Here is a 22,924-nt window from a genome sequence, read left to right as displayed (position 1 = left end):
TTTTTTATTTCTATTATTTTAATTTCTTTTGATTTTTAATTTATTTTTTATTTCTATTATTTCAATTTCTTTTTTCTTTTTACTTTTAAATTGTTTTTTAAACTGTATTTTTTTATATTATTTATTTTTCAATTTCTTTCTTCTCATTCCAATCTTTACTTTTTGTGGTTCCATGTAATTGCTCGTATTTTTTATTTTTTATTTTATTCATTTAACATAATCGTGTTATTATTTTAATTTTCGAAACTATACCTCTTAATATGGGAAAAAATGAGTCATTAACAAACTTGACATATAACGAGTAACGTTATAAGAATAGGATTTATTATTTTTCTATAATTTAATTTGATGATAATATTTTTCTTTGAGGATAAGGAGAAAATGATCAAAATGGTATGGGCTTCAATTCCATTTGATTTTTAATGTATAAACATACAATGGAAACGATCTTTAATGTAGTTCAAAAGGGGGAAAATTATGTCGAGTGTCTCTTTAGGCATCTAATTTATCAAAATTAGCCCAATAATCAACTTATTACTTCCATGTACTATTCGGCCATCTTATTTGCCTCAATTTTATCCGAGCTTCCATCCACGTCCTTTTCACCTTCTTCAACACTGTTGTTCAGAAACTCCGGCGGCGGTGTAGTTTCAAACTGCACTTCACATACTACTATGAAAAAAGATAATGCTTTCTTTTTGCCCTATCCAATTCATAAGTAGAAAAAATGATAATAAAAGTAAATGAAGGAAATTTAATTCAGAAAAGGCGTCTTGAGGGGAGGGAAGTGAGGAAGATGAAGAAGGGTAGGGTCAAAGAAGGGTTTGTAACGATTTTGTGACCCGAATTATAGACCCAAACTCGACGTTCTGAGTTCGGAACTGAATTTCAACCGACGTCGATCTCAAGAACCTTTGAGATTTGGAACTTGTATGTTGGCAAACGGACGGGGAATAGGTATTGAATTGAGTTGGTTTCATGTGTTTATACAAAGTATATACATTACATGTACAAGGTATATTAATGTAAATGTAAAGCTATACTTTGTATATAATATAATTTTAGTTGATTTTTTGTGTTTATACAAAGCATATATATATATATATATATATATATATATATATATATATATATATATATTACATATACACTGATGATATAATAATGGGCTAGATTGGTTGTAAACTAAAAGCCCGTTCGCCCATAAGAATTATTTACTTTTTCTGGAATTTTTTTTCACTTTTTTCCGGAATCAGCGTTTGGTCATGAAAATTCCAAATACAACTTGAAGTTGTATTCCGGAATTACAAAAACAAGAAAAACTTGTTTTTCAAAAAAATTCACTATTTTCACAACCAAAACAACTACATTTCAACAAAAAATACAATTTCAAAAATTATGGCCAAACACAACTCCAACTCCAATTCCAAAATTCCAAAAAAAGTAAATTTTTTTTTGGTTTCTACGGCCAAACGCCTACTAAATGTGTGAGCGGCATAAATGGGTTATTTCCCCTTCAAAAAGTATAAATCGCGGATTTTTGCTATAAAAACAAATGGAGGTCGTAGGCATAAGCGTTGCATGTGAACTATCAAATTACTTAACAAAGTTACCTTCTTATATCATTCAATCTTATTGCAGACATACCTCAAAATTCTAACCCTAACTTGGAAGAGTCATTGGAAAACTCTCGATGCAGGAGTAGGGCTTGAAGAAAATTGTAATTTTATTGTGAAAATATTCAATGAAGTGTGGAAGAGAGTTTATAATGTATTTGATTGAGCTAAGTAGATCGTGTGTGGAGGAAGATGTCGATGCATCAATTTATTTTGACAGCAAAAGTAGTGATTTTCTTTACTTTATGATTTAAGGTCAAATAAATTACTTTTTAGAATACATTAAGGACCGCTTCTATTGTGTTTATTCATTCGGAATCAAATGGAACCAAAATCCATACCTAAAGGACCATTTAGATTATTCTCTAGAGAATTTAGCAGCAACTTATTTACCAAGTTAGAGTGTCAAATCTTTCCATAACATCCTCATTTATTTGGATTTTTTCCTACTTAATTATTATCCATTTAGCTATTACAAACCTATAATAATATTTGATATTTATGTCTTTTTTGATTGCCATAAATAAAATTACCTAAAAGATTATTTCTTTCAAAATAATAATACATAGATATGTGAGCAAGACAATTTTAGAGAGAATCTACGAAGATCTACTATGATGGATGATATTGTTATGTTATAAACAATCAGCTTCAAATGAAACATGTTTGTTAATACTAGTATATCATTTTTACACAACAAAAATCTTGAAGTGTTAGAATTTAAAATATAAGGAGTATATATGCAATTACACAAGACTCTTTACAGAAAGCTCAAAAGTTTCTGCCCATAAAAGGCTAATGCTAAAGTTGAGGCGCCATTCCAAAAGAAACAATGAAAATTCTAAACGTACAACGGGTACCTAATTGCAATTTGAATGTCATACGATTATCCTTATACTCAAATGGGCCTATTTCAGTGGGCTACCAGACTTCAGGGCTTTAGTACGTATAGAAACTGGGCCTGTACGCAATTTGTGTTGTGTAGCCCATTGGTGAACCAAGTCTTGAATTCCAGCAAAAGCAACCAAGAATTCTGCTGCATCTGTTCTGCTTAACACTTTCTTCACTGCCATTTCTATTGCCTTTAGCCTCAAATTTTGGGCCTTAGTAATAACCCTATGGATCTTCTTAAACTCAGATTGGATACAAGCCATTGCATTCTCACCCTTTTGGGCCTTCATCTTTGGGCCAAATGGAAGATGCAATATACAATTGGACTGGATCTCAGCCATTTCCTCATCAATCACCGCCTCTTCGATACGTAATTCATTTATCAATTGTGGTAATGCCACTTCAATAGCAACTGAATCTGGTAAAGATTTTGAAAATGCAAATGAGTGGGCCAAGTGTTGAAGAAGGTCCAAGATTGTTGAAGGCCGCCAATCGCCTAACCAAGTTAATGTGGCTAGTTCTGGTGAAGGAGTCCATTTAGGCATGATTAATTGGGCCACATCTTTGAGCTTTGTTGGGACTATGGACCTGTTATATTGAGCCCGAAAACGATAGAGTTCTTCTTCAATGAGTCCATCAACGGCCCGTCTTGTTTTTAGCTGTTTTTCTAGCTTGGCTGCTCTGTTGCTCTGCTCACGCCTCCATAGCCCATGTTTTTCACAAGAAATCTCTTTGCATGCTGAAAATACGTTCAATCAAGCTTCGAAAATTAAGGGAAAGTTACACATTTGGCCTGGCAGCCAAACGTAATTACATTTTCTCGCCAAATGTTTAAAAAATATACAAATATTTATACAAAATGATGTATATTTTTTGTATATTAAGTAATTTCCATATACAAAAATATACATTTGCGTTTGCCGGTTAGGATGGCAAAAAATAATCTGAAGTATAATGAATTTAAGAACAAGTGCAATTAATCACAATCTGCCAATGAGATGAATCCAGAGAAAATTTCAGGTAATGAGAACCAAGAACTTCAAACAATAACTGAAAATCTTTGATGGGTTCCAGAAAATTTCCAAGAAGTAGAAAATCCCCTCAATCCTCATTCTATATGACAGTTTAAAATTCTGTGTTTCCATACGAAAAGCTCGATTAGTATTAACCCAAATGGCCAAATGCGAATTTCTAGATCCATACTTGATAGAACAGTTGATAAAAAAGAAGAGAAAAGATAGAGAAAAACAGAGAAACAGAATTGGGAATGTGTTCTACCTCGTGAAGTGGGTTCCCATTTTTGTATAGTCTTGCAAATCACAGGAGTGCTAATTCTCTCGAAGTCAATGATCTCATCGCCATCGGATTCATCTTTAAGTACTGCTTTCCCTTTGTTATAATTGGCATTTACGTGATGAGTTCCTTCGGATTGTTTCCTGTCATTGTAACAGAATGGTGGACAAGAAAGAGGAAGAATTAGTGTAAAGCAAAAGAACTTTGTCAGGAAAAGGGAAAGAATTATCAAGAACGTACAGTATGGGCAGAGACGAAGGCCGCTTCATTGTTTATTCCGTTTGCTTGCTTCGTTTTTCCTCTCTGAATCTTGCTTCTTGTTTTTTTCAGGAGTAGGAATTGTGAATATTTATATTACATGGAGCCAACAACAGAAGAGTATATATACTTGTTTGGGAAGTAAAGATCGGGTTGTAAACGAGAAATGAGCTATGCTGCAATGTCAACTATGATCCTTTATGGAGGAGCGCGTGTACAATAAGAGAAGGAGTACCTCTTTCAAGCATTCGAGCTAATAAAGCATATCCCTCAAACTTCTTACTATAAATTTGTTAGCTTTCAACATATTCTGACGTAAACTCAGTATTGGAAATATTTATTGGCTCTTGGTCCATCCATAAGGGGCGCTTATTAGCCGGTTAGTCCTAAATACACTATTATGAGTGTTGAAAAAGGATAATTTTCCACATTAAATCACGGCTAGGGTTTACAACAGAGTAAAAGCTCTGCAGGATGTCTAGGCTGTTGAAACCAAGCAATTCTTCCGCTTATGTGATAATTCCTACCGACTCGTAACTCAAATTGTGATTGCTATAGATCCACTTCCTCTCAAAAAAAAAAAAAACTGTAAATCTCTTAACTAGTTTTACTTCACTCAGAAACTTGAGAAAAGAATTTGGTAGTCTTTTAAGATTATGCATGTATCCGCTCCATGGTGTATTGTGTATGTTGGAATTATTAGAGCAATTAATTAGCAAAACATAAAATCTAACTCCAATGAAAATGAGGTGCCTTATTGTAGAGGCGGATTTCCGCCTACTGGCAGTTTTGACCTAAATTCTGTATTCGTCATGAATTCATTAAATATGAACACAATGACTCAAAAAAAATTAATGTAAAATGTATAAGCTTCAAATTCTGAATTCACCAATGCAATTACTCTAGCTGGTTGATATGGATAATGCTAAGTTTGTATTGTGTCTAGAGGTGACAATTTGAGCCCATATTTAGAAAATTAGCCCATTTTACACACATGTTAGTAAGTTAGGTCCCTCATATTTTAGGTGGGTAAATATGGGCTTCAAGTCTCTCTTTAACCCATAAAAATATGGGCAAATATGAGTAAAATATGGGTATCCATATAAGAACACACTAAACCCAATAACAACTCATTTTAAAAAATGAGAAATTTCTTTTTTACCTCCCACCCCAACCCTTACCCCCACCACCCACTCCGCCATCCCCCCCCCCCCACCCCCACAAAAAAAAATCAATTTCATAGATTTTACCTTTATAAAATTTTATAAAAAATGGAAAAAAAAATTCTTAACCCCCACCCCACAAATTTCAATTTCAAATATTTTACTTTTATAAAAAATGAAAAAAAATTCTTACCCCCACCCCACCCCTCTCCGACCCCCCCCCCCCCAAAAAAAATCAATTTCAAATATTTTACTTTTATAATTTTTTTATAAAAAATGGCAAAAAATAAATTCTTGCCCCCGCCCCACCCCCTCCACGACCCCCCCTCCCCCCCAAAATTTCAATTTTCATATATATTACTTCTATAAAAAATTTATAAATAATGGAAAAGAATTTTTGGTCCCCCACTCCACCCCCTCCCCTACCTCCACCACCCCCCTCCCCCCCAAAAAAAATCAATTTCATATATTTTACTTTTATAAAAAAATTATAAAAAATGAAAAAAAAAATTCTTACCCAAAAATTCTTACCCCCACCCCCACCCCTCAGCCCTGAAATTTATATGAAAAAATTAATTTAACTTGACAAAAGAAAAAAATTATAAACATACACTTGAAATAATATTACACTTGTATAATATGGGTTAACTCATAACCAACCCAGCCATTTATCACCCAACCCATATTTACCCACATAAAATATGGGCGGTTTGAAACCCAACTCATTTTTGTTCAAACCATTTTCAACCAAACCAAATCCAATCAAACCCACCCATTTGTCATCCCTAGTTGTGTCTAATTAGGATATTGGACAACACAAATGTCCTCCAGTAGGAAGGAGTATGTCTGTTTTTTTATGAGATTATGCCTGTCTTTACATAATTCAGCCCCACGGTCCTTTTTCCATCTTGGAACCGGAGCAATTAATTAGCAAATCACAAATCTACCTCAGATGAAATTGAGGTCCTGTTTTTAGCTAGTTGATGTCGATAATGCTAAGCTTTATGTATCCTAACTAGGATAGATAGGATAATAACAAGTTGCAATAAGATACATAGAAGTACTTTTTTCCTCAAGGGTAATGGTCGAAGATCATGGCCAAATGATATATATTAATTCCAGGGGATGTCAATTAATATATTGAGGAAATACATAGCTGCTATGAGCTTTTGTCCAATAACAGAGATATTCTCCTAATTATATTGTGACCACTTATGGTTACTACACACAATTGTAGTGTAGTCTTCAACCACCTTTTTGCTTTGGAGCGCTTCAATTTTCACAGTATGAGATTCGAGTAAAGCCGACTAAACAAATTAAATCCGTCCAGCTAAACTAAAATCTGAGTAAGAGTACACTTGAGAAGATGCTTCAGACGTCTACCACACCAAGTTATCTAACACATTTGAATATAATAGCTAAATCATGATCATAGAATTAGTCCATGAAAATATGATAAATCCAACCCGCTCAAATTTTGACAATCAATGGCTTGCCCATATATTAGCTCATCCAATTTTAGCCTAGCTCATTTCGGCTCATCTAAAAATTGCGCGGATATGTAGTCCGAATTCACCATAGAAACCTTGTCAATTTTTTTTTTTTGTTAAAAGATAATTTTATTAGATATTTAAAAAATTATAAAAGAACAAACAAAGAATAATCCAACCCATTTTGCTCCACCCATATCCAACTCAACTCGCTCATTTGACACCCCCATTTGATACAATAAACGTGGTTCTTGCTTAATTACTCAACTATGAAGAATTATATCGCAAAGTCATTAAACTTTATTTTGTATTAATAAAATCACTCAACTTAGAGTTTTTAATATTATAAAATCACTCGGCCAAGTTTGTCAAAACAAAAAAAATATGACATGATAAAATAATTTAATTTTTTATATCATGTAGACATAGACCCCACAAATAAAATAAAATTAAAGAAGACTCATATCTTATACAGATAACAAGAACTCGTCTAATTCTTTTATTAGTTTGTTTCCCAATAACCCGTCTAATTCTTGCATCCTGTATGTTATTGTGATGGTGCGTGGAGTTAATTAAATTCAATGAAGTTTTTGTTACAATTATGCTCAAATAGTAAAGGACTTGAATAATATGGGCTGATTGGCAATATACTTTGCAGCTCATCTATACTGAGATACTACACCTCTGGCAAAACTCACTGCTTTTTCTGTAGAAAATCAATACAAAATTTGGTTATTTGTTTGTTGGTGATATTTTCTGTTTGAATATAGAGTCCAAATTGTTTGTTTTATTTTATTTTGTGGGTGGGCAGGTCGGGTATAAGCTATGAGTCTTTTCCAATTTTGTTTTATTTGTGGGTCTTGTCTACGTGATATAAAAATTAATTTAATTTATTTGGTCATGTCATTTTTTTTTTTATGACAAACCTTATCTAAGTGATTTTATAAGAAAAAAGACCTAAATTCATTGATTTTATTGATATAAAGTAAAGTTCAATGATATGATTGCTCATAATCGATTGATCTGTTGAGATATTTATTCTTTCGGCATGCTAGCTATGTGTCGTACTAGATTATGTGTGGTGCCGTTTTAGTAAGACTCATTATCTGGAATTTAGGCCTCTGACTCCCTTAAAAGTTTAATTTTGCTGGTCGATGAAAATCTAGTTAAATTTAATTGGCTCACCATTCATATGCAGAGGACATCTTATCATGGGTGAAGTAACATATCACCAATTCACCATCACGATTAAACATGTAAGAGTATATTTTCAACTAGTATCTGGCAACTTGATTTGATTGTTCATAAGAATGACAGGTGTTGGGTTAATCCTAAAGGTGTCAACCGGTTCATTGTAACCGGAACCGGTATAACCGGTTAACCGGTTCCGGTTAACCGGATATTAGTTTACCGGTCCGGTTCCAAAAAATTTTTAACCGGAACCGGACCGGTTAAAATTAAAAAAAAAAAAAAAAAAAAAAAAAGAAAGAGCCGTTGGGCCTCGGTAATGGACCGTTGGCAACGGTCCATTTGCAAAAATGGCCGTTGCCAAACGGTCATTTTCTTAATATTTGGCCCCCAATTTTTTTTTTTTAACACTTTAACCCCTCCCCCACCCCTATATAAACCCTTCTTCATTTTCATTTCAATTCACTCTTCTTCATCTTTCTCTCAAATCTCAATCTCTCAATTATAGTTACTTTGCAATAATTAGCCACAAAGTCTTATTATAGTTTCAACTTTCAATTATTAATTTTGCAATTATAATATTGTTGGTGGAATTGGTGATTTTGCAACAATCCGAAGTAGCTTTGGTGGATTTGCAATTCTAGCCGCCTTCGCTTTGTTGGAAATTAATTCGGCAATTTGGTACCTTCGTTCCAACTCTATCTTTAATTTTCGCAATTTAATTCTAGCAATTTATTTTTCGAAATTTAATTCTAGCAATTTAATTCTAGCAAATTTAATTTGTTGTAATTTATTTTCTTGTGATTTATTTGATTGTGATTTAAATTATTTCTATTTAATAATGTCAAATAGATTAAGACGTGGTGCCGGTAGTAATAGTCGTACTGTTAGGGGTGCGCTTAATGAGGAAACATTTGTGGAAGAAACACCTAATTTAGGTATTGATGTTGGTGGAAATAATCCACTTTTAGGTCATGAGGCAATGCAACAACATTTTACCGACACTTTTAATGAAGACTTAGATGATGATGATGATGAAACACAACCCCCCCCGAAAATCCCATAGAAGATACAGGTCCTGCACAATCACATACACAAGACAAACCGCCTAGAACTCGTAAGTCAACAGCTAAAGTTTGGAAATTTATGACTAAGGATAGGGAAAACCAATCAGTTACATGTACCCTATGTGCACAAGTATTTAGTTTTAAGCAAGGAACTGGTAAGGATGGTGGAACGGGTACACTAAATGCTCATATGAGAACCAAACATATGGATATTTGGGGAGAACAAACGGGTTCAAATGTGGGGGGGGATTCAAATGACGATAGACCCACGAACCGGTAGAAAATTTAAGTATGACAAGAAAAAAGAACGCGTAGAAATAGCTAAAATGGTAGCTTATGATTGTTTACCATTTTCCTTTCCCTCGGGTTTGGGGTTTGTTACTTACATTCAACGTTGTTATAACCCGTTATTTGAGGGTATTCCTAGTGTTGACACCCAATTTTGTCCCTCCTTTATTTAATCGGGCGTCTAAATTTATTGACGAGCTAAATACTTTATTTTCACTACTATTATTTTCGCTACTTTTATTTTTAACATTACGAGTATTACTTTACCACAAATGTTTAATGATTCGTCATCATTTCATTTTTTCGGGTTTGGACTCGTTAAATTAATTACAAGACAACACTTTGCAAAATATTTTTTTTTACATTATCGATTATTTATCATCTTTACCAGTTATTAAATTAGCGGCCCAAGAATTATTAAATGAAGGAGGAAGGATCAACAATTTTTAGCCAAATTAATGGCCCAAACAACAAACAACCAGCCCATTACCCACACGAACAGTCCACTATCATTTTAATTCAGACCAGCCCACTACCATTTCCATTCGGTCCAGCCCACACCGTATGACCCGACCAGCCCAACCCCTTATTTCCTCCTTTACCCTAATCATTCCCTTCCCTCTTTCTCTTTCTCTCACCCGCCGCCTCCCTCTCTCGTCTCTTTCTCCTTTCATCTTCTCGCCTCCACGTGCTCCCTGCCACCTCCACTGCTGTTCCCCACGCCTGCTCTGCCATTCCCCACGCCCACGTTCTTCTCTACTCATCTCACTTCCCCGCTCCTCTCTCTCCTCATCCATAAAAGGAGAGGGGCTTACAACTTGAAAGGGGGGACTGGACATCGTTTGATAAAGGGGAACTGGATTGAGCGAGAAACCAACAATCAAAATCGACAAAAGAGGATTTTGGAACTCAAAAATCCCCTACACAACATCAATTTTTATCAACAAAACGACCAACAATCACTATATTTGCCTTTCCTTTTTTTTGTTTCAAAACCACAGTCACTTTAATCGGGTTCAGATTCGGTTTCTTCGTTGTTCGAGCGTAGATTCGACGCCGTCGACGCCCACTCGCAAAAAAGGTGAACCCTGACACATTCATCGATTTAGTCTTCAATCTCTGTTTTAGTCAGAATCTTAGCTTAGTTCTGTTATTTTTTGTGTTAATTATGTAATTTCTTTGTCTGACCAATTATTTGTTTGATGTTCGGGAATCTGTTAGGATAGAATAGTAATCGCTAAAAGAAATTCGAACGATGTGCCGTAGTCTAGATGCTTTAGACTGAATTCTTAGGATTTAGAACCTATCTAGAACAGAATATACATAGTATATACAATGGTCGTCGAGATAAGAAAAGATATACGCTCGATATACATCTGATATACATACCGGGACGTGTATATCTTAGGTATATTTTGTATGCGATTGAAAAGACCGGCACTGAACCATCCATATAACTGTCTGTCACCTCGAAAATAAATTTTCTGTTTGATTAATGCTAATATGGAGGCAGTGATAGTGAGTATCGATCATTTGTTCTTCTGTGATTTAGAGGATTACGTCGTATATGTTTTATACCAATCAAATTCTAAGATTGCATCGAATCACTGAAAGTTTAATTCAGCCCTGCCATCTAAAATCTTGAATATGTTGATCTTATTTAGCTAAGAGTACTTATCCTTTCAACTTTTGATTTGTTTGCTGCAAAACATAATGCCTGGGTCTTGAGAATTGTTGTATCTTTATATTGTGGATCGATGTTTGTTGCTTTGATTCTAATCTGTTGTGGCCTGAGGTCATCAATACACATGCATATGATGGTTCATAGCTGTTGTTCGCAGCAATAACTCGCTGCCATTAGTTTCCATGTTTAATAGAGGTCTCTGGTTACATTCTGTTGAAGGACTACACTATGTTTAGCTTGATTTGTCTTAATAAAGATGATATGCTTTACTTCGATTTGGTTGCTGAAATTGGGATTGTTGTCGAAGGAGGTTGGTATAGGTAAAAGGATTAGAAAAATAAATGTTCGGGTTCGGTGCTGCTCATTCTGAAAGTCTAAAAAAATAGATTAAGATAGACTGACCTTCTATGTGCCATATGGCTTACCCCCTGCTGCCTTCTCTCCCTGCTTTCATATTTGCTTTGTTTCAAACTGTGCCTGAATTTGCAGTATCTCCTTCTTTGGACACTCACTGTTTCTGCGTATTCACCTCTGTTCCTTAACGCGGTTGTATAACTTTTTTCCTTTAATTGTCTGTTGTTCCTTGCTTGCGTTCCTTTGTTATTCATCACTGTTCATACTGTCACTTTGCCTCTTTGTGGTTGCTTCTGTTTGCCTCCTGCTTTAGTCATCCCCACTTGAATGTGGCAAATCTTCAAATGTGTTAAGATACACCTAGCCGCAGCCAGATGATGCCACGAACAACTGTGCATTTTGGTCCCTTCTATTGCCATTTACCGCTGTTAATTTGCTGCTGCATTAAGGCTGTCACTATGGTGTATCTTTTCTTTATATAGTAACAGTGTGTATTCCATTTTTACCTATTGTTTTGCATACACCTAACTTTGCCTATTTATTAGCGTTACATTAACACCTGTTTCATATGCTAATTCCTTCATTTTTCTTCCTTCTTTGTTGCATTTGGCTGCTACAATTTGATGTCAAAACCATGCCAAGTGAACCACTGGTTTTAAAAGGAAGCAGATGCTTCATTTGATGAGAATTCAATGTTAAGCCCAACTGTTACTGTTTGAAATATCTATAAATTGAGTTTTTTTTTTCTCTCTCTGTGTTCAGCCTAATTAGCTGGTTAGAATATTTTCAGTACAATTGCTTCGATTCTGTTAAGGTACTGAGGTTGTATATCTACGTATATATAAGATATATTTCAAATATACCAAAATATACGCAGTATGTATACAGTCTGTTGATTTGTTCGAGTTTGTACCTCACATGTTTGACTTTGTTTATTGATTGTACACTAATCCTTTCTTTCCATTCTTATGCATGAACATCGCATACGAGTCCAAACGACCCGTCATCTCCCACATTTTGGCGTCGGGCTAAAACCCCAACACAACTCTCCTCTTCAAGTCAGCCAAACCAGGAAATAAAATTTGGGCCAAAGCCCAATCGGTGTGAACAACAACAGTAGTGGACGACAACATTCTTTAATGGGCTGAGCCCATTTGCATCATTCTATTCTTTTTTTATGTGCATTTAAAGTGTATTTTATGATTAACATTGTGTTTGCTAATTGAGGTAGACTTTAGTAACATTAAGGATTTTATTTTAGTTGTGGGTAGTTAATTCAAAGAGAAAATTAACAATTAGCGTCATTAGTTTATGTCGAAATTATTTATTATCCATAATATTTATCTTTTAGAATAATTGATTTTCAAAGTATCATGACTATATATTTTTGACTAAGGAAACCAAATTACACTTACTATTTTAGAAGTTTTTTTTTAGAATGCCCCAAATTTTACACTAATTCAGCTTATTCTAAGAAATAAAGGCAAAATTAGTTTCTAACGGAATAACTTTCCACTTTAGTTCCTTCCAACACTTAAAATACATATTTGTCTAAGATAGCTTTTAAAACTTTTTATTAAATAACTCTTTTAAATTTTAGTCACCTTTTTTTCAAATACATATAAACATCACATATCCTGTTTCTTTAAATTTATTTTAACTAAAACTTTCCTTATTTTTTATGAAAATTATTATGTTTCTATAAATATTATTTCAAACAACACTATTACACTTTCATTTTAAAACAGTAACAACATTTATAAGTCATATTTCAAAACAGCATTAAGAATACTCTTTTATACAAATTATTATTATTATTTTACAGGTTTTATTTTAAATAGCATTCTTACATATCTATCTATAACTTTAGCCATACTTACAAAACTGCTTTCCTTTTTTCTATAATACTATAGTTATATTTAGCGTAATTAATTTTAAGTCCGGTCGGTTAACCATTGTTAATGGGTCTTAAAGGGCGCCTAATACCTTCCCTTTAGACTAATTGAACTCTTACCTAGAATCTTAAGTTTCGCAGACCTTAAACAGAGCTAACTTTAGAAAATAACTTTAATAAACTTTAGGTGTCCTAATTCACCATAAATAATTAGGTGGCGACTCCTTGAAAACAACAAAAAAACAGGAATCTCCAATACGTCATACTTCTACTTTAACCTTCGGGTTAAAAATGGGGTGTGACACCTAGAAGTACTTGTAGAGCCGATGTTATAGATTTGTTTAAAAAATATAGATTTTATTTGCGCCATGTATTTAATTCTTTAAATTGTAATGTTTGTCTTACCGCTGATTTGGGTCTTAGTATTAACCATTTAGATTTTTTTGCTATTACATTTCATTGGGTTGATGACAACTGGGTTATGCAAAAAAGAATTATAGCTTTTTTATACGACGAAGGAAAAGGTCGTCACGATGGAAAATTTTTAGTCGATTCAATGTCTACTATAATGAGATTTTTTAACATTTATAGAAAAACACTTTGTATTGCTTTAGATAATGCTTCTAATAATACAAAGGCAATTGGTCTTTTAAAAAGAGAAATAAACCCTCCTCTAAGAAATATTTTTCATGTAAGATGTAGTTGTCACATTTTAAATTTAATTGTTAAAGATGGTCTTATGCATTTTGATGATTCTGTTCAAAAAGTTAGAAATGCTGTTGCGTTTCTTTTTTGTAATGCTAATAGGGGAAGAATTAGAGATTTTAAGAATGCTTGTGTGGAAAATAACCTTAGACCTAGGAAAATTCAAGTAGAAATTGAGACTAGGTGGAACTACACTTACATTATGCTACAACAAACATATGAGTATAGGATTCTCATACAACAAGTTCACAACAAGTATAATATTGATAGTGAGGATTGGTTAACTTTTAGGCATTGGGAAGATGTTAAAGAATGTATTGAACTCTTAGAAAATTTTTATAATGCAACTCTTGCTTTTTCTAGACAATTCTATCCCACGGTAAACGGAATTTTAGCCTACTTAGCGGAAATAGCTAGAGTTTTACAAGAGTATAAATATAAACCCGATTATCAAGTGACTATTTTTGAAATGATAATCAAATTTAAGAAGTATTTTTTTCCCATCCCAACTTTATTTATATTGGGTTCCCTTTTAAATCCTTGTTTAAAAGTGTCTTGTACTAAAAATTTGGTTAGTCAAATTTATACATTTTTAGAAATTGAAGAGGGAGTTCAACCATCTTTAGCTGAAGCCGATCTCGCTATTGATGATGAGTTTAGAAGAGTTTTTACTCATTATTCTAGTTTGGAAGAACGTGCTACATCCGTTGCTCCACGCCCTACTACTTCTCAGAGTAGCAAAAAGGGCTTGTCGGGTTTAAAAGTTTTACATTCACAGCCAACGTCTTCTTCTACTGCAAACTTTGATGAATTTAACTTTTATTTGATGCAGCCAAATGTGGATATCAAGGATGACTTGGACGTCTTAGCATGGTGGAAGAAGTACAAGGCAAGCTATCCGGTACTTTCAAGAATGGCTCGAGATATCCTTACGGTTCAAGTATCAACCGTGGCTTCGGAGAGCGCATTTAGCCAAGGAAGACAACAAATTGGAGACCATAGACATTCATTATCCGGCTTTAGCTTGCAAGTACTAGTGTGCATTCGAGATTGGATTAGATCGGAGCGACGCAACCAAAACTCAGAAGCGGAGCAAGGCGAAGAGGAAGAAATTGAAGATTTGATAGCTAGTGGACCGGACCAAATGGAAGACTTTGAAGATATTTCCATGACCGAATATGATGTGGGGGAAATTAACGAAATGGTTCAAAATTGGTGATTTTATTATTCTACTATTTTTGTATAACTCATGTATTATTTGCAAGTTAAAAAAAAATACAACTTGCAAATAAATGTTATCCAAGAATGAATAAAATATATGGCTCATTGAACTTTCTTCTATTTACTTGTGTTCATATTTTTACTTTTATTAAGTTAGGAATATAAGTATATATAGTATATAAGTAAGTATATATAGTATATAGTACATATATACAAGTATATATAAGTAAGTATATATACTATATATATTAAGTTATACACATATATAAGTATATATAGTATATAAGTATATATATTATACTAGTTCAAGCAGGCCCGTGCTTAGCCCGGGCCCAAACTTAAAATTTAAAAGTTCTAAATTCAGTTATTGTATAATTTGAATCATACTTTTATTTCTGATATTAGATTTATGGTAGTAGTGCGTTAATCATGTTTTGTCGATAAGTTCTCATAAGAATCAAAGTTTTTTAATCACATAATTGGATAATCTTTAAAAGTGATATTTTTTTAGTAAGAAGCAAGTTTGGAAGAGAATTAGTAAATAATAAAGGGACACACGTGATTCGATATACTACAAAGTAAAAAGATTTACAAGTAAATAATTATAACTGATCGAAGATCATAAATTGGGAACATTTGGCATTTCTATAAATTTGTGAGCATATAATTTCTTTAGCTATGGAAGAAATAGATTTCTTTTAAACTATGTAATATTTAAGTACACATGTATTAAAAAAAAAAATTAAAAAATTATGATACCTCAAACAACGTCAGAAAAAAGTAAGTTAATTTTGTTAAACGTGAGATAAATAACTCATCAATTATATACCAACACAATTTCCCAATAAAAAGATTTGAATCCCAAGGTTCTTATAAAAAATGAATAATAAATAAGTTAGCCAATGATATTTAATATAAAGATCAAATTTCTTGTTAAATTCTAAAAGCCTCACGTTAAACAATTGAAGATTCTATAAGTTGTTAAGCAGAGAACTTTCATTGTTCTTCGGTGCAATACTGTACATGCTTTACTTAGGGTAACACCAAATATGCATATTGTATTATCCCTTTTTAAATAGTTACAACATGTTAAAAAAAAGGTAGCTAATTATATTGTCTGTTTCTGCTTCTCATTTTTCGGGAACATCAATTTAGAACATCATACCTTATTTGATATTTTCAAAATTAAAAAAATACTACACAAAAACAAGATGCGGAGAATTTAAAAATAATTTCATAATGCACTGGGTGAAATGTATCATCTACAGAGTAATGTTAAAAATTTTGTATAGTGACGTGTGGAATCTTCACAATTCACAAATTATAAGTATTTCTAAAGGGCCCGAAAGTTTTTAAACTTTTATCAAATTGAATAATGGCAATTAAGTAATAAATAACCAAAGTTGGGGTAATATTGAGGCATATAAAGATGCACTATAGCGCATAGCCGCATATGACTTCACCTGGAAACCATTAGTTTGAGGGATTTGGTATTATCGAAAAAGGGCTTCAAAATGCCTCTATTTACACCAACACACCTTAGTAGTTTGAAGCAATAAAAGGGAGAGATAGGGGTAAATTTAGAAGAGGGAACTTTTTCTGTTGGGGAGCCTAGTTACAATCTAACTTGAGGACGACAAAAATTGTTCGATCATCCCTTATTACATATAGTAATATAGTATATAAGTAAGTAAGTGTATATAGTATATAAGTAAGTATATATAGTATATAGTACATATATATAAGTATATATACTATATATATTAAGTTATACACATATATAAGTATAAATAGTATATAAGTATATATATTATATAAATATATATAGTATATATATTAAGTATATATTGTATATATAGTAGATATGTATATATATAGATATTAAGCTATACCTACATATATTTAGTATATATATTAAGTTATACATATATATAGTATATATATTAAGTTATACATATATATAAGTATATATATTAAGTTATACATATATATAACTATATAAGTATATAGAGTATAGTATGTAAGTTATACATATATATGTGTACGAAAAACACTATTCTGTATTGCTGACTTGCTGTTAGGCTGTTAGTCAGTAAATATTTAAACTTTAATTATAAAGTTGTATAACATATGTAAATATACCTATAATATACAAATAAATACTATAATATATATATATATATATATATATATATATATATATATATATATATATATATATATATATATATATATATATATATATATATATATATATAATACAAAAAACAATTTTTTTTTTTTTTAACCAATCCAAACCGGACCGGTTCCGGTTTGGACTTTAAAACCGGTTAACCGGAACCGGTTAGGCGGTTCCGGTTTTGGAACCGAAACCGGCCGGTTTCCTAACCGGTTCCCGGTTCCGGTTCCGGTTGGAACCGGTTGACAGGTCTAGTTAATCCTTACAGTCTGGCACATTTGTATGCATATACTCACGAATTTTATGATCGGTGACTTTCCTAACTGCTTTTTAGTGCAGATCAAATGTTTTATGGACCGATGGATCACGATAATGCCAACATTTGAGGGCCAATAGGAAATACAGATGATTTGTGATTTTAAAGACGGGGAAACAATTTTTGCATACGATGTCTGCACCAAATCAATGAATGTATGATATTTTATTTTCATACATACATTTGTTGCTTAATCGTAGTCAAGTGATATGTATCCAGGGGCAAATTTGTGTGTAAATTTTGGGTCACGTGAACACATAGTCACTCAACTAATCTCGATATATTATGTGTATATTTATGAAAATATATCTAATATTAACTAAGTGAACACATGGTCATAATAGGCTGATTGGAGCACTGGTCAAAGGTTTTCATTGTATTCTCAAGGTCACGAGTTCAATCCAGAGCTCGGGCAGCTTTTTAAATTTTTGCTATTATTTTCTAAAGCTACCTTTTTACCTTCCTTTTTATATTATTACTCAAGTAAAAAAGTGTTTTTACTTCATATTGCATCATATACTTGTCTTTCCTTTATTTCTAATTATACCAAGTCCCAAAAAGTATAAAAATAAAAATAAAAATAAAAACTCCATGGCTCCACTGCAACGATGAACTCATGAGTCATGACAATCAAGAAACTTAAAAACCCATAGTTGATAGCTAAGCTGCAAGTCAGCACTCAGCAATGAAGCCACCAAAATCCATCAAGTAAAATTAAAGTTCCAAGTTTCAAAAGACAAAATATATTCTCCATTATAATATTATTCTCTAATCCCAAAATAAAATATCTCATAACAACAAGGTATCCGGTAAGTCTTGAATTCGAATTTCGAACACCCTTTTGGTCTTTTTATTGATTTTGAATTTGAGTTTCTGAATTTTATTGTTTTTTTTTTTAGTTTTTGACTTTTGGGGTTTATGGGTTTTGACTTTTGAAAGCTTATTTTCTTGGTTCTTTTGAATTTTGGGGTTTATGAGTTTTAAGGAATTTGAAAAAAATTCATTTTTAGTTGGAGTCATCATATTGTTTCGAAGGAGAAGTACCATTTGCACTGCGGCGGTAAAGTTTTGGACCTCTTGGATCGTATTTGCACTAAATTTCGAGCTCGATAGACGGTAATGAACACTTCTCTATAATTTTGAATGCGAAAGGAGTGTGATTCCTCTAATTTATTATAAATGTGGAAGGGTGTGATTCCCTTATATTTGAATGCGAAAGAGGTGTGATTCCTCTATTTTATTACAAATTTGGAAGGATATGATTCCCTTATTTTTGAATGCGAAAGGGGTGTGATTCCTCTATGTTATTACAAATTTGGAAAGGTGCGATACCCTTATATTTTAATGTGAAAGGGGTGTGATCCCCCTATTTTATTATGAATTTGCAAGAGATAAATTTGTGACTAAGTTGAATAGTTATTTAAATTTGTAGGAATCAAAATGAATAAATACGTGACTAAGTTGTACATTGGACAACCAAGTTCTAGTAGCCGTCCATCTGTTAGTTAGCATATAGCTCTGGAAATTCATTTCGTGGCGAACCCATCCTCATGAAATCCTAGATTTGCCTCTATATGTATCATCACCTTAATCTTTAATGCTAAAGTTAAATTGTTTGATTTGGTGTAGAATTCCCGACCGGTAAGTGTGTGGTTACTCAAAAGAATTTAGCTGATGACTCTCTTTGCAAAACCTTTCAGACATTAATTGGCAATTAAAGGACAGGGGAAAAGAGCTCAACCAGTAAATTCTTAGGGGTCGTTTGGCAGATAGTTGAAATTATTCGGGAATTATAATCCCGGGACTAATTTATCCCATCTATTGGGATTATTTTATACCATCTAAAAGATTGTATAAAATAATCTGAGTATAAGTGGGATAAGAAGGTATAAGAAGGTATAAGCTGGGATATCCCAGCACTAATTTTTATATCATGTTTGGTACAAGGTATAAATTTATCCCAGGATAAATTTATATCTTCACCAAATATAATATAAAAATTAGTGTTGGAATATCCCAGCTTATACCTTCTACCAAACGACCCCTTACAGTAATAGAATGTTACCCTACACGTTAAACGCTAGCTTAATGTTAGGGGCCACAATTTCCAGCAAATTGCTGGGATGGAGGGCCAGGTACAAAAAGAGGCATTGTTTTTTTTTTTTCTTTTTTTTTCCGTAGTAGAATTTTCACAATGGTGTTCAAATTGATTTTCTAATTATAATAACGGAAAAGGGCCAAATATATACCCTTTCTTATACTTTGAGTCCAAATATATTTCTGTCGTTATACTATTGGTTCAAATATACCCTTCCACTGTTAAAGTTTTTCAAAGTGGACATCTAATTCTACGTGGCATTAACATTTGATGAAGTGGATGCCATGTGACATGTCACCTCAGCACTCCTAACCCATTTTACCCCACCCCTCCATTTCTTCTTCCACCACTGAAATTCCATTCCGCTTCACCATTATTGTCACCATCATTGCCAGTTGCCACCAATTGGACCTTAAAAATTGGAAAAGCAGTCGTTTTGCATAGATGCAATATTTTCTCAGCTAATCTGTCCGCTTTCCTCTCTGCTCCCCTTTTTACCAGCTATACTTAACCTCCAATTTTCCAGATTTTTTTTTTTTATTTCATTCATAGCCGATATAGATAGTGTGAATACTGATGACAAAAAGAACAGAGATGGTGTAATTGTTGTTACTGTATTTTAACCATCTTAATTTCCCAACTGTTATGCCACTGTCATGAATTTCAAATAAGCTACAGTAATGTCAATACTTTTCCACCAAAAAGTAGCTAGTCAGCTAAGTGAACAAGAATAAGAAAACTATGGCTAACATCTCTAGCAAACTAGTTGGCTCTATTTACTGCCTTCCCATTCTGCCAGTGGCTTGGTGGCAATGATGTCACTAGTGGCAAAAATGGTGGAGGAGAATGGAATTTTAGTGGTGGAAGGACAAATGGAGGGGAGGGGTAAAATGAGTTAGGGGTGCTGAGGTGACATGCCACGTGGTATCCACCTCATCAAATGTTAGTGTCACGTAGAATTAGATGTCCACTTTGGACAACTTTAACGGTGGAAGGGTATATTTGAACCAATATAACGGCAGGAGTATATTTAGACCCAAAATATAACGAAGGATATATTTGACCCTTTTCCAATAGTATAGGGTTATATTTGGCCCTTTTCAGTTATAATAAACTAAGTACGAAGGGAGTCGGTGTCAGGAGAGAATAAAATTTGTCTTCCCTAACAACTCGTGGATGCAGGTAATATGGAGTAGTATTTCATTTCTGACATCAATGATTAGTAGGCATACCAACTACAGTAGTAATGACCATAAAATGGGAAAGAATGAATGAACTCACTCAATATTATTGAGGAGCTGTATTTTGCCTTGGTGTCGGCTAATCATATGTTCTTTCCTTGGTATAATATCTTCTTATTGGATATGGTGGACCCACTAAGGTTAATGCTCACAGAAGATAAAATTTAACTCCCAAGACTGAAGCATAATTATATCTGAATAAAATTTTTAATACTGTATTCGAATTTCAAATGTTGATATACAAAACCTGCCAAACTGGGGGTATTAAACTGCATTTTACCAAGTAAAAGATGTTATAATACATTATCTCTCATTGCATAGGGCCCAAGTTGGCGCACTCACGTGATTGTCGCCAAGTTGCATAGAGTTTGTGTTCTTCAATAATTTGTTTAGCATCCCAAAACGTAATTATATTTTTTTCTACTTTCAAAATCTTTGCCGTTTTCTTGTTATTCTGTAGTGTTACTAGAATATTGACTACCTAAAAGACATACATGCGATGCCATTCAAATCCTTGATATCACCTAGCAGGAAAAGCAGCAAATATTAATAGTATAACACAATGTTTCTTCTTCATTAATATTTTTGCTTCTATCAATTGCGACTTCTCAAGATAGTCGATTATTGCATCAAAGGTATAGTGCTGACACATCTGAGGTCTGATTAATTAATTGTAAATAGTCATACGATATAAAACAAAAGGATTATGCACCGTATATTATTTTTAATTTATCTATGCAAATATAGAACTTGATGTTGCTTGGAGATATTGGACTACCTAAAGGACAAAATTATTCACACCCCATTTTTTACCAAATCAATTATAGCATGGCATATACTATTTGTTTAGTATTGCTATATTTTAATTGATATGAATTTTCATTTATTTAATAATTATAAAAGATTTGACAATTGACATCAAGATTGAATGTCGATAAGTCTTTCGCCTATGTCCCGATTTTATTGTTTCAGCGAATGTAGTTTAATTATCAATAGACCATTGCAATCCACAACTAAGGGTATCGCTTTGTTTGAAAGGGTCATGATATCTTTTTTTAATGTATAAAATTGTTCCAAAAGTTGCCACTTTTCTTAATCAAATAGAAGATGCCACTCAATTATTTAACTTTGATTAATGGAGACACGGTGGCTGGATTCAACCAATGAATCGACGGTGCTGAGGGTGATGTTAATTTGTCACATAAAATTGAACTGTTTGATGTACTAAAGAAGATTGACAGTTCAACCAATACAAACAAAGGTTAACTTGCCCTTTAAGCTATATGGGCTCCTCTAGATTAGAACTCTTTTTCGAAAAATTTCTAGAAATTTGAAAGAGTCTACAATTGGACCTTTTTTGATCATTTTTGAGCATTCACACATAGTTCAACCACTTGTGATAGATAATAATTTTGTAACTTTACCACTACGGTGAGTAAAAACTCAATAATTTATTATATCAAAAAAAAAATTATCATTTTATTTTATATCGAATAAAATTTAGTAATCACACATAACTTTTACATATTACAGTAATGTCTTGTCTCACCAGACAAAGAAAAAAGGAAATCACTTCTGTTTTGTGCATGCAATTACTTGTTTGGAATTATAATTATTGTTATTTTTCTTTACTCGCAAGTCTCAACCTAAAGACAAGAAGGGTTGCTCAATGGTTAGCACACTCCAACTACAATCACGGACTATGGGTTCGGAAGCAATAATTCTAAAAAAGGTAATCATAGGGGAATTTTAAAAAAAAGGGGAAAAGAGTCAAAAATAGCCCTCTACTTTGAAAAAAACGTTAAAAATATCCTCCGAACTTATTTTGGATAAAAAATACCCCTCTCGTCCTTAAAGTTTTCAAATATACTCCTGTCTTGACGAAAATTATGCCCCAAATAACCCAAAATTATTTTTTAAATCCGCTCCATCATTTAAACCCGACCCAACTAAATAATAACCCATAAGATCTCCTTAT

At 33.0% G+C, this 22,924-nt stretch overlaps 1 protein-coding gene across 1 annotated transcript; it reads right to left on the bottom strand.

Moving 5' to 3' along the window:
• Nucleotides 1–2,342: 2,342 nt before the first annotated feature.
• Nucleotides 2,343–4,069, bottom strand: LOC132631476 (uncharacterized). The gene is made up of 3 exons (XM_060347052.1): nt 4,041–4,069; nt 3,786–3,943; nt 2,343–3,246 (listed from the first exon to the last, which is right to left on the bottom strand). Exons 1-3 carry the CDS (start codon nt 4,067–4,069, stop codon nt 2,525–2,527), a joined length of 909 nt encoding a protein of 302 aa, XP_060203035.1. The 3' UTR covers nt 2,343–2,524.
• Between the last annotated feature and the right edge of the window lie 18,855 nt (nt 4,070–22,924).

Source organism: Lycium barbarum, chromosome 3, assembly GCF_019175385.1.
Source record: "Lycium barbarum isolate Lr01 chromosome 3, ASM1917538v2, whole genome shotgun sequence".
NCBI classification, from domain to species: Eukaryota; Viridiplantae; Streptophyta; class Magnoliopsida; order Solanales; family Solanaceae; genus Lycium; species Lycium barbarum.
Note: the sequence above shows the minus strand (reverse complement) of the source record. Positions and strands in the feature narration are given on the sequence as shown.